The sequence below is a fragment of the Venturia canescens genome, chromosome 9, assembly GCF_019457755.1.
Source record: "Venturia canescens isolate UGA chromosome 9, ASM1945775v1, whole genome shotgun sequence".
Classification (NCBI taxonomy): Eukaryota; Metazoa; Arthropoda; class Insecta; order Hymenoptera; family Ichneumonidae; genus Venturia; species Venturia canescens.
The window spans coordinates 16607860-16620424 of record NC_057429.1 but is presented as its reverse complement, the minus strand read 5'-3'; the positions used below and the strand labels follow the sequence as shown (position 1 = coordinate 16620424).

The window sequence follows — 12565 nt, the reverse complement described above, 5'->3', positions numbered from 1 at the left end:
ATGTTCGGAAATCTTCGGACAAGCTGTACGTAACCGAAGCGAATATGCACCGCGATAGCGTGTTCTGTTTCGCCCGTTGTGGCATACTGTTGCTAAAGATTCAAACAGGTTTATACTTTCTCATCGCCTCTTCTCATCGTCGATCACTTCATTCACTCTCGTTATAAAAAAAAACGTTGAATATTCCGTTGTGAGAATTATACGAGAGCTGTGCGATCGATTTTAACGAAAGGAAAAACATGGAGCGAGAGCAATAATAATAACCGCGGTTTAGAAAAACCTTTCGATCCAATTACTGAAGGAACGACTGGAACTTACATGAGTCATTGAAAAATTGAAGTCATCGAACATTGCAAACGAATGAAAATGAACCATAAATTATGCTGTTTCTCCGAATTTAATTCAAAAATGGGAATATAATCGAGCATACGAGTAAAATATTCCCGCTATCACGATTTCTTTTGCCTTCTATCTTTCTTAGAACCTCCCATTACACCAAATGCATACCGCATTCTTATGTTTCGAAGCATCACAACCGCCGTTATCAAAAAGCATGTGATTCTTTACATTAACTCGTATAAAAACGAGGCTAGATATTCATTTTTCAAAGTCTTTTTGTATCTGTAACATTTCTTATCATTTATTTCGATCTAAATATGTTTTTTCTTCAATTTCATATCTACGTTGAGCAGCTTTTGCATATCGGTGAGCCAACATATTTTCACTACTTCTTGAGTCGTGTTCAAATAGTCAAACCTTCTGTCAACAGACGCTGGAAGCTTCCCCACGAAGACTGTCACACTTACGTTGCTCTATTTTTCCACTTCAATTTCCCGAATGATATGAAGTAAAAAAGAAGAGTCAAAAAAAACGAACGTTTTTTTCACAGGCCGTGCAAAGCACCGATGAAAAATTGCATCGAGCCAAAACTCACCGGAAATGTATTCTTCGGAAGGTCAATCGTACGATTTCGTCACCTGGAAAACTCCCGTGTCGAGCCTTTCCGAAGGAGTCGTCCACATAGGCTCACAGCGTACGAATTGCATTGGGCCAAATGACTCCTGGATTTGTGATTAGCACATTAAAGTATCAGAGTGAACGATGATTTTGAATTTACAAAAAAAGCTACCTTATTGCAACAGATTTTGCTAGGAGATTTTCTTTTGAGGATTTTTTCGAAAAAAATGACTGGCGACACTTGAGTTATGTAAATAAATATTTATATATCTATATTTCAATAATATTCATTCGCAGTTTTATTGTTGTTATTGTTTAGGCACTTTTTTGTAAGATGAATCGGTAGAAATCGGAGTATATCGATTCCGGTTAAAATACTCTATCATTCATCTCGCACCATAATTATGGTAATTTCAACAGTTAAACAACAAATGAATTACCACTAAAAGTCACACGATTTATCACGACGTGGAATAGTGAAACGACAATAGCAAAAATAACGTTAAAGGAGCAAAGATGCTTGATGCCGAAGAGAACAAGTTGACGCTCCCACAGAAAAAAAAAAGAAAAAACTGTCGATCACGATCGTGAAAATGGCATTTTCCAATAGGATTACAAAATATTTTTAAAACTTATATTACCTGGAACTTTTTCAATGTTGTTTTTTCTTCAATCAATAAAGAAACATTGCAATAAGTTTTTTGTTTCGCTTTGGACAAAGCGTGAAGTTTTTACCCTGGTAGATCGTAACAATCAAACCAGATAAGAGTTCATGCACGAAATTTGTTTTTTGCTCCAGTTACATTGTATATTTAAGGCCCCGAGTTATTCCATGCCCATCGCCAAGTTACTCAGTAAATTAGTCGACGAAATTCTCGACGATGTGAAATCAATGCCGAGCTGCAAATTTCAAGTTGAAAATTAACATTTCTAGGAAAGTTCGCACCTGGTGGATTATTAACTATCCCCGTTTTCAAAACCTTAGCCTTGGAAGCGACTGGAAGAACGACCCAAAAATAATCTGGCCCTTCAAGCTCACTGTGAGCAAAAAAATCGTAAGTTTGGCTTGAAATTCAGAGCAGGGCATAAAATTCGGTAAGTACACGTGCAGAACGATCAACGATATCGGATCGTGTCAAGACGCCGCACCGGCGATAAGCCTTTTTCCTTTTTTTTCATCCATTCTCCTGAATTATAGCACCATTTAAGTAATATTATCACTCAAATAAGCGTTGCAAATAACGCAACGATAGAAAAATACAATTTTCATTTCTTGGAACAACGATTCAACAGTACAAAAGTACGATAAACAATTACGTCTCTTTTTCTTAGTATATCAATAATGCATTTGAATTTTCAACAATAAGTCAACGACGGGAACATTATCGTTGTCTGTCCTTGTTTTTTCTTCCAAGCACATTTCCATCGCCACATTTTTGGCAAAACCTACAATTATCTCTAAGTACTGCAGTATTATCGTAAATTGTATCTGTTTTCATCTATAAATATTATATATGTAATGTGTATGTACATACGTAGAAAAGCATTAGATAAAATAATACTGCCTGTTGTGTGAGTTTGCCGCGCTTTTGCGAACTAATCTCTCGACGTGACAGTTGTCAGTTGCCGAAATGCCTCGACGCACTTGTCGTCAACGAGTTTTCTCCATTAATTATAATATTATAAAATGAAGTGATTGGGAGGACAAGAAAGAATGACGTGAGTCGCAAAAACAGACTTTTGAGTGTGTCGGGGCATGAGGGCGTTATAACCAAATAAATTACTTGCAAGATTACGCGAAGAAATCGACGTATATCACGAAGACTTTGGCGTACGAGAAGAATTTCCATTGGTCGATGTTCTGACGATATTCATCGGTCTTTCTCTTGCATGCTTCTGTCTGTCGTTAAAGAGACGTTGTACTGTGCCGCTGTAAATAATTTTCTTTAGCTATTTCGGTCAATGCTTCCGCCATTGATTTTCCGGTCTCTTTAACCATACTATAGAGGAATCCTGTATCTGTATTCTGCAGAAGAACGTGAGGGTGTTCAAATTCCTGGAAAAACAAAAGAAGAATTAATGATTAATGGGACTACAGTTTGCGACAGATTTGTTGGCAATTAAAAAAATTGAAATTATTAATAAAGAGGGAAAATTCTCACCACCACAGTACCGGCATCCATAACGAGTATTCGATCGCTGTCCATTACAGTATTCAGTCGATGAGCTATTGTAAGTACCGTACGATTTTCAAATTTACGCCTAATCGTCTTTTGGATGAGCTCATCCGTACGTGGATCAACGTTTGCGGTCGCTTCGTCGAGTACGAGAATAGGATTGTTGCGTACGATGGCACGAGCCAAACAGACCAATTGTCGTTGACCAACGCTCAAATTGCTGCCGCCTTCGTTGATGTGAGCTCCAAGACCCATTTCTTTAAGCTCGACCTCTTCCAATGCCTCCCAAAGACGACTATCCTCGTAAGCGTCAAAGGGATCGAGATTGGATCGCAGGGTGCCGGAAAAGAGGAAAGGTTCTTGCGGTATGATACTGATTTTGGAACGCAAGTCGTGAAGACCGATTTCGCCGCTCTCAACACCGTCGATCTCGATTCTACCTTCGATGTCGGCAAGACGAAACAGAGCTTGTATCAAGGAGGATTTACCTGCCCCGGTTCTACCGACAATGCCAATTTTCTCGTGTGGCCTAACCGCGAAATTAAGGTCTTTTAAAACGGGCGGATCGAGCGGCGAATAACGCAAGTAAACACGTTTAAACTCGATTTTGCCTTCCTCGGGCCACGTCTCTCTTGGTTTCTTGTCCGGCGCGCTCTCAAGAGGCGGCTCTTTTTCCAAATTGCTGTACTCGAGAACACGCTCGACCGACGTCATTTGATTTTCCAATTCGGCACTTTGGCGCATTCCCCACTGGAACATTCCCGTCAAACCTATGCTCTGAGTTATCGCGAGACCCACATTTCCGCCAGGCGTCGAAGTAGGATCGTCGTTGTTGCCGAGCACAAGGAAACTCAGGGTCACGAGAGCGATGTATATCAGACAGAAAATGTCCAGCCAAAAACCGAACGCTCGAGATGAAGCGATGAATATGTACCAAGCGGACGAGTGAAGATCTTGGTGGTGATCGAATTCCTCGGTCAATACTTCAGCAGCGTCGAACGAACGTATTGTAGCAAGGCCTTGGAGCGTGGCGTTCAAATGACCGAACACGGGCGATCGTGCTGTAATCAAATTTCATGATTACCACACTGTGTCATGTGTATTTCAGAGAGCGCAGTTCTTCACTTTTTCAATTCACATCTACCATTTTCTATTTCACATAAAAATTGAATAAAAAAGTGATTTCCTCTATCGAAAACTTCTTGCTAACTCTGATATCGAAAAAACTTACTTATTCCTTCGAGACGCTTGACGCTGCGACTTGTCGCCAAATAAACGACTCTCAAAAAGTAAAAAATCAGTCCAATCACCACGGTCGGTACCATGAGCCAAGGTTTTGAGACGCCAACTACGACTATGATACCGAGAAGTGACAGACCGATTTGTATACAATCGATCATCGCTATTGGCAACAATTCGTCGATAGCACCCATGTCTTTGGAGAACCGATTGAGCACGCGACCCGATGTGTTTGTGTTGAAGAAACGCATTGTTGCACGACTGATATTCCGAAACATACGATCATGGAGTTTCATCGATGCTCTCATGCACATCCCAAAGAAGGAGAATGATCGAACGAGTGTAATTAATATCGTGAGTACGGTCAGACCACTGTAGATGTAAATGCAAGTGTTTCTATCCAAAGGTCTCGCATATTTTTCTGTTTCAAGCCCCGATTCGAGAGTTTTCTGCAAACAAAAATCCATCCAACCAGTCAAGGTCTCTTCCGCACGCAGTCACGTAATTCTAAGAATATTTCGGACGATTGAAAGGAAAGAAATCACACGACAATAAATTGACTCACATTCTCATGCTCGCGTTCCTCCATATTGACCCACTCAGCGATAAAGTAGTCGCCACCGCTAGCAGCTAACTGGGCTCCGGCACAAAGTAAAATAACCATAATAACAACAAACCAATTGCCACCAGCCCGCAAATACGATGAATAAATGTGTCCGCCGATGCTGCCCTTCGTTCGCATTTCGGCGACCTTTGACCAATCAAAAATATATCATTCGATAATAATAATGGTAACGATACTTGTAAAAGAATATTATTTCGTGTAGTAAATTTTAGTTCGTTACCTCATCAGGCTCGTTCTGCTGGCCCCCAGTTTCATTGGTCATGAACGAGCTTAGTGAGGTAATGCTCGTGTGACGAGAGACGCTCCGACTCGGTGGCGCCGACAAGTTGTCGTCTTGTTTCGATTGAGCCTCCAGTAATCGACCAAAATCGACACCCATTTCTGCCAACTGTTCATATGTTCTGCAAAGGAAGTTTTAAAATAAAGCTCTGGCTGGATATTGAAATGTATTTATATAATTTTGGCAATGTTTTTCCAATCCCAGAATTCTACTCAAACAGCAGTAATTGTGTGACGGATGTGGTCAGAAATGATTAATACTCGCATGAAAAAAATATTAAAAATGAATAAGCCATGACTTATGAAGGATGTTGCTATTGACGTATTTCCGCTCCGATTATTTTTTCGTACTAAACGCCAAGAAATGATCATTACCCTTCAGCCTGTATAGCACCGTCTTTGAGAACAACGATCCAATCAACGTTTCGGAGAAATTGCAGCTGATGCGTCACAAGAATTCTGGTTTTTCCTTTCAAGTGCTTTTCTATGCATTCCTCAAACATATGCTTTCCAACGTGAGCATCGACGGCGCTCAAAGGATCGTCAAATAAGCATATAGGTGCATCGGCGTAAACCGCTCTCGCTAAATTTATTCTGTAAACACGTAATTTTCAAGTCAATTACGAGAAAAAAAAAAAAAAAAAACAGTATTAGTTTCGTTGAATTATCATCTCACCTTGCCCGTTGACCGCCGGACAAACTAATTCCTCGCTCTCCCACTATCGTTTTATCTCCGTAAGGCAAGAGAGTAAAATCTCGTTTGAGCTGACAAACTTTTACGACCTGTTCGTAACGACGCTGCTCCATTTTTCTCCCGAATAGTATGTTTTGACGCACCGAACCGGCGAAAAGCCAAGGCTCTTGGCTCGCGTATGCGATATGGCCATTCACCTGAGTTGAAAAATTAAAAACTTCATTATAAGCGTAAAATTTAAGATTCTTAATTATTATTAAAAGTTTCAAATTGTATTACTGTAAAACTCGCATTTAAAAACAAAATTTATTTTTAAACATTTTTCAATATTCAACGTACCTCTACACTGCCCGAACGTACAGGCAATTCTTTCAAAATGACATTCAGTAAGCTCGATTTTCCAGATCCAACCTGTCCGACGACGGCGACTAACTGGCCTGGATTGACTTTGAAATTAATTGCACGTAGGGTATCTTCGCGATCCGAATTCAGCCACTTGGCGTAACAACGATCAAGAATGACAGAACCGTCGCCACCGGTACCCTCGCGACGGCTTCCCGTCACGGGCTTCTCGGTGTGTACTTTTTCTCGTTTTTTTTCTTCCACAACAGGAGGCGGAGAGCCAGTGCTCGTCTTTTTATTCTCATTTATGTCGTTAACTTCCTCGAACATCATGAAATTTTGTAACCTCTTGATTGACACGAACGCTTCGGCCACTTGTGTTATACCTTCATTAAAATTATAAATGCATGATCATTATTTTACGGAAAACTCCTTTGTTTCGACAATCATGAAATCTTATGACTCGAAGAAAAATCTCACCATTGACGTAATAAGAAAAAAAATTCAATAAAAAATATACCACAAAAAATAGAAATATAACATTTTTGGCGAGGAAACTGTACAGCTGTACAAACGAAAAACGAATTCTATTCAAATTAAGCTTCTCCCTACTCACCTTGCGGAAAGAATACAGTCATCGTTTGTCGCAAAATATTGTAATAAGCCGTCAATATAAAGACTTTTTCGGCAGTGATGTGTTTGTCATCCAAAACGTAAGCGAGTACGGTGACGAAAAGGGATAATCTCGTGGTGAAAATAATAAAGGACATGATAACGCCACGGATGTACGAGGTCGATTTAATGACACTGATCTCGCGCCTGTAAAAACAAAAACCCTTGTAAAAACCAGAATTCTTTTAAAACGAAATGAAAAAGCATTGATTTCTGCGCAAATAAGAAACAGCATCGAAAGTACCTTCTTGCTTTTTCAATGAGATTACTGAAGGGGTGTTCCCACGTGTACATTTTAATGGCTTGTATACCCGTTATTATTTCATTAGTAAGTCGTACTCTCTCGTCGGTTCTTATGGCAGTTCGTAATCTCAGGACGGAAGATCGTTTACCAAGAAATGCTGTAACATAAAACAAGGCGAATGAAAGGTTAAATCTGTCATTATTTTCACATTTATTTACATTTCAAAGTGTAAAAAAAAATTGTTGACCTAATTTGTTTGAATTTTAAGTTTGAGATCACACATTCGTTTGAATTCTATATGAGCGAAGGAAACTTTCAAGCATTGGTTTATTTTGTGCGTGTATTGCATTGTTTCATTAAGTACTTTGTTAGATGGAATGAGAATGAAATAAAGAAACGAAGAAAATACTAGATCACGATGCAATTAGTCAACGAACCTTGAAGCGGTATGAACATTAAGAGTGACGCGACGCCAATTACGGCGGCAAGTCCAACTTGTTGGTACATAAAATACGTTACAACAATTGTCTCGAGTGGTCCGATCCACAGATAATGAAGAAATATAATAGCAACGTCGAAGCGGTTGACATCGTTTGACAAAAGATTAACCGCTTGTCCGATCGTAGTCTCGCCCAGGGCTGTTTTTGAAAGCTTCAGAGCTTTTCGATAAATCAACGTGCAGCAAGCAACCCGCATTTTCATTCCCATGTGCAATATCGCCATCATGTACGGATGTATGACGAAAATGTTTATCGCCGAGCACATTATAACGCCGCCCGCAAACAGATAAGCGTCCGTTGCTGATGGATTTTCTCCGGAATAAAATTGCAATAAACGTCCCAGGAACAACGGCTGCAGAACCCTGCAATTCATAACGAGAGGCAGATACAATATTAGTCTACAATATTAGTTTATAAGGAAAAACGGTGCTTCTAACATGCTCATCATTGCAGTTAATATTCGAGAATCTATCGACTTCAAACGCCCTTGACGAAATGCCCTAATTAATTATATTCTACATAGATAACGAATTTTATTTACTCTTTGATGAAGCAATCAACTATCAAATAATAGAATTTCCAAGTAGGTCAATTTCGAAGTCATTGGCTCACACTCATAATTCTGTTGCCTGATTGAAAAAAAACGTTCATCCAACGACTAGAACATCTGATTTCGTTATTCTTAACAAAAAGAAATTGAAATTATTGTGGGAATTTAGAAAAAAAAACAAAACTTCTTCAAGCAGCCAATTTGGAAACTCTGCTTCATCCATTTCGATTATTCGTGGCTATTTTTTAATGCGTTGTTTACGATGTTTAGAAAACGAAACGAGCACCTCGTGAACGCTGAACTGAACGTTACGCCTGCAGACGTAATAATTACGAGGCAAATTTTAATCATTCTCGCAACACACTTTTTGGGGAACAGGAAAAAATATTATTTCAACGTCACACCCAAACAGAGTTGATGTAAATTTACGATGAAGGTGACTACAGTGAACACTGATAAGAATTAATGAGATTAGAGAGCTGTGAACGAAAAAAATGGTGCTTGGCTCGATAAAGGATTCTTTTTTTTTTCAACAAAATTGTAAAGATAAACCAGTTACGGGAAACAGTTTGAGTGAAAGTGAATTCTGACGTTCCATAATCGTGAATTTAGTTCAAGTTTCAAGTAGATAACAATATAAATTAATGTTCAAATAAATATCAATTTTTTGGGTTGACCAATGAAATTGAGCGAAAAGTAAACTTGACAGCCTTTGTTAGCAGAAGTATGTGAACCTCGTTATGTGAACTGAATTTTAGACATTTGATTGATGATCAACAAAAATTAACGATAAAAATCGGAATAAATCTACACATAAATAAAACATGAAAACGATAAAATCGCACTCATTGTTCAGGCTCGTATATATTTTAGAAGTATTTGAATAAAAGTAGTTGAATGGAATACGAAATCAGGGGTATGAAAATCATCCCAATACCTGTCAGAATGACGACACTCGTAACGTTCTCGAGATTACTATATAAATTCCGTCCTCGAGGCGTACATACAAATGTACAGATTTTTTCTATTATTATGAATCGGTATTGAAATGAAAACTTTGAAAGTAGACGATAATGCGTTAAGTATGAAAGGTCGAATGTAAATTTGATATATTATAAACGGGACAGAGCTCACGCGATCGGGTGGATCTCAAGAGAACAAAATTGTTATGTTTTGGATTGGTTTTCTTCCAAGGTGTAATAGAAGGGCATTCGCTTTTCAAGGACTTAACGATCTTGCGGCATCTTCGTTTTTCTCTATTTTCGAATCGCCGATACTCGTTGGTGCGTGAATTGGCGAATATTTAAACTTCGCCAAGTTGTAGCAACGGATCAGCAGCCCGAGGAACAACGGTTGAAACAATCTGCAGTTACATCAAATTCGCATACAATTTGTACTGACTTTTTCATCTGAAAATAATGCTCATAAAATGGGTCAATTGAAAATGCCAAAAAGCAATATTACGCAATATTGCACCAACTGTGAGTGATTCCACAAAAATCTGCGATTAGCAACGTTCAAAATATGCCTTTGAGGTTCTCGAGTAACATCAAAGCTACACAGGCTCAAAAGGATCCTAGCACCTATAAATTGTTGCTGAGTTAAAACTAAAAACTATAAAAAATGAAACACAAGTGTAATCTTCAATTATACCATCTTCCGCCAAAGGACAATTTATAAGACGAAAAATATCAAAAGAAAAGAAACGTTGCAATGTAATGTTCAGTTCTAGAATTTTCATCCTATATGTTTGTCTTATCCTGTTTCTTTTACATTTATTCTGAAATATGCAACTTAAATATATACCGTTCAATGGCACAGTATATTTGATTTTCCTTGAGCGTTTAAACTTAGGCTCTGATTAAAAAAATCTAGTCGCAACAGCAGCAAATTTTGTGTAATATGCAGTTCTTTGATTTTCACTGACTCAATTAACCCAGAATATGCTTCCTAAAAAATCTACTCAAGAGCTGAAATATCATAGTTTCGAAGTCTGAATATTGTCTTTTGTTGCTTTGACATAATGAAACTTTGATCTGCAAAATGGAAAGTGGATTGTTTCAAAGAGTAGAAAATCAACTGACTCACCTAAGAAGAATTTCCATAATGGCCAGAGCAATACCATAAATCATAATTTTGAAGCCAAAAACTTTAATCAAGACTCTCAACAAGCTCGGCTGGAGTCCACTCGAGCTCGCTTTACTTTTTCCTTCTTCCGCATTTTGACTGGTTCCTTTTTTTTTTGATCGGCTGGATTCAATTTTTTCAACCCGTTGCACCTCAGCTTCCCAAGCGGCACTAATTTTTTCACCAAGAACACTGCTCTTGTGTTCTTTTAGAGGTCGAGTGAGATCTTCGATTTCGAGATCCCTTCGATAACCAACCCAGAAGGTTTTGAGAATCCATCTGCGTAAGGTACCCCCCAAAGAAAGTCCCCAAAAAAGGAAATAGATAAACAAATTTGGGAGAAAAGAAAACGGTATTTGATAATTTAAAGTGATAATTCACTTAATTTTTTTACTTACGAGAATGTCAAAATACTGAGAGGATTGGCACTTTCCCTGGGATTTTTCTTTTTCTCGATCTGTGGTTTTCCATCCATTATAAATAAGTCTCGTTTCTATCTTCGAGTAAACTCAACTCGCACCGTAATAACGATTCGAGATTCGAGCAACTAAACGTTTTTTCCTCTCTTCCTCTCTCTCTCACACTGTCTCACTCAATCGTCCGACATGTCCAAATCCGCAATGCCCTTGGACGGAAAGTATAAAAGAGCTGAGATTTCACGACGGTACAATCTTATTGAAATTCTTTTTCACCGATAACTTTCTTTATATAAGTGTGCACGTTGGCTCCCAAAATTTGAGGCTAATTTTAAACGGCGTTATTTATATATTTTTTGTTTCCATTCACTGGCTCATTAGCATGTAGTAATTTTTATTTCAGCATGAAACTCGGCATACGAGAATTTCACGTGTTATTACATGCTTCGTGTATTGAATTGAATGACAAACGCGCACGACCACAATGGGCATTGAGCCTTTGATTCAATACGAATTAATCATTTATCGCTCACTTTATGCATATACGTATATACATTAAATACAATTGTCGGAAAGAAAAAACAACGTGCGTTCACACGCAACTGTCGAGCGGCACGTGAGCGAAGCTACTATGCAAGAACGATGATTGGACACAAATGCGAGCGGTCCCCGAGATCTTCGCTTAGCTACTTGAGCCACCGGTTAAAAACCATCGCGTTTCCTCGTCCCCGAGTTTTAGCTCCCGTATCTGACTGATAATCCGTCGAAGCAAAGATAACCGCGTCAGCGACATATTATATATATACACATATACGTACATGCATCATATTTTTCGAACATGAAAATATGAGTTTGAGTTCTTGCATGAAAAAATGAAAATAAATTTGCGTACATATTTGAGGGGCGTCGCCATGATTGTTTATTTGTCAAGTTAAATGTGATGAACGCACTCGCATACTTATTTATATTTATGTATTTATCTTTACGTCAGTTTCATGTTGAAAACAGTGGTAAATTCGAAAAAAAATTCCAAGCTGCATGTAATAGTTAAAAATTTTTAATTGAAATTTTATTAGGGTTTTTGAGAAATTTCAAGTTATGACACAATTTTAGGAAAAAAACTGATGCTGACATCCAATGATCTGACGTTTTTCGCGATCGTACAAAATCCATATTGTCGACATATCTCCTTGCAACGATATATTGTCTTGGGTCCAGAACGAGTACTTTTGATATATGCATGCGATAGAAAACGAGGATTTGTACTCTCGTTCGTGTGTACATTACTGTTTCAAAAATGTCGTCACTAAAAAGACCGGAAGTTGTAAAACGACCAAATTCAATGAATTTGGAAGCCTGAACACGGGAAACGACAGCACTGATGAACCTATTACTACGCATTATATAAGCAATGACAGGCAACAAAATGAAATTACTACTTAATTTTCGCGATTCACGAGTACAAAAAGTGTACGGTTTATGTAATCGCTCGGTAATTTTATATTCAAACGAATGTGTGCCGTAGAATATTTCCTCTTTAATCGTTTATACCGGCGAATAACATCAACGATTTTATGTCCATTTTTTATCAGCAATAAGACGATTGGTCACGTAGAAAAAGTACGAGTGCTGTGCTATTTTAAACAAGTAAACAACCAAAATAATCGTAAAGACTTATTATAAAAATTTGATCAATCATTATGACTGTTAAATTTTCTCTATCAGTAAACTGGCGGAACGGTA

At 38.2% G+C, this 12565-nt stretch overlaps 1 protein-coding gene across 1 annotated transcript; it reads right to left on the bottom strand.

The window, feature by feature from the left end:
* Positions 1–1203: 1203 nt before the first annotated feature.
* On the bottom strand, positions 1204–11656 carry LOC122416047 (probable multidrug resistance-associated protein lethal(2)03659). The gene is made up of 13 exons (XM_043428715.1): positions 10805–11656; positions 10368–10685; positions 7667–8091; positions 7230–7386; positions 6930–7132; positions 6311–6699; positions 5954–6168; positions 5653–5871; positions 5219–5399; positions 4939–5124; positions 4366–4822; positions 3120–4195; positions 1204–3013 (listed from the first exon to the last, which is right to left on the bottom strand). The coding sequence occupies exons 1-13, from the start codon at positions 10879–10881 to the stop codon at positions 2864–2866; spliced, it is 4053 nt and encodes a 1350-aa protein (XP_043284650.1). The 5' UTR covers positions 10882–11656; the 3' UTR covers positions 1204–2863.
* Positions 11657–12565: the final 909 nt, after the last annotated feature.

Coding starts and splice junctions, on each gene's coding strand:
- LOC122416047 (XM_043428715.1), bottom strand. CDS start 10,881: ATGGATGGAAAACCACAGATCGAGAAAAAGAAAAATCCCAGGGAAAGT. Junction 8,092..10,367: donor ATTATGGAAATTCTTCTTAG/GTGAGTCAGTTG, acceptor TATGAATTGCAG/GGTTCTGCAGCCGTTGTTCC. Junction 6,169..6,310: donor TACGTTCGGGCAGTGTAGAG/GTACGTTGAATA, acceptor TTTTCAACTCAG/GTGAATGGCCATATCGCATA.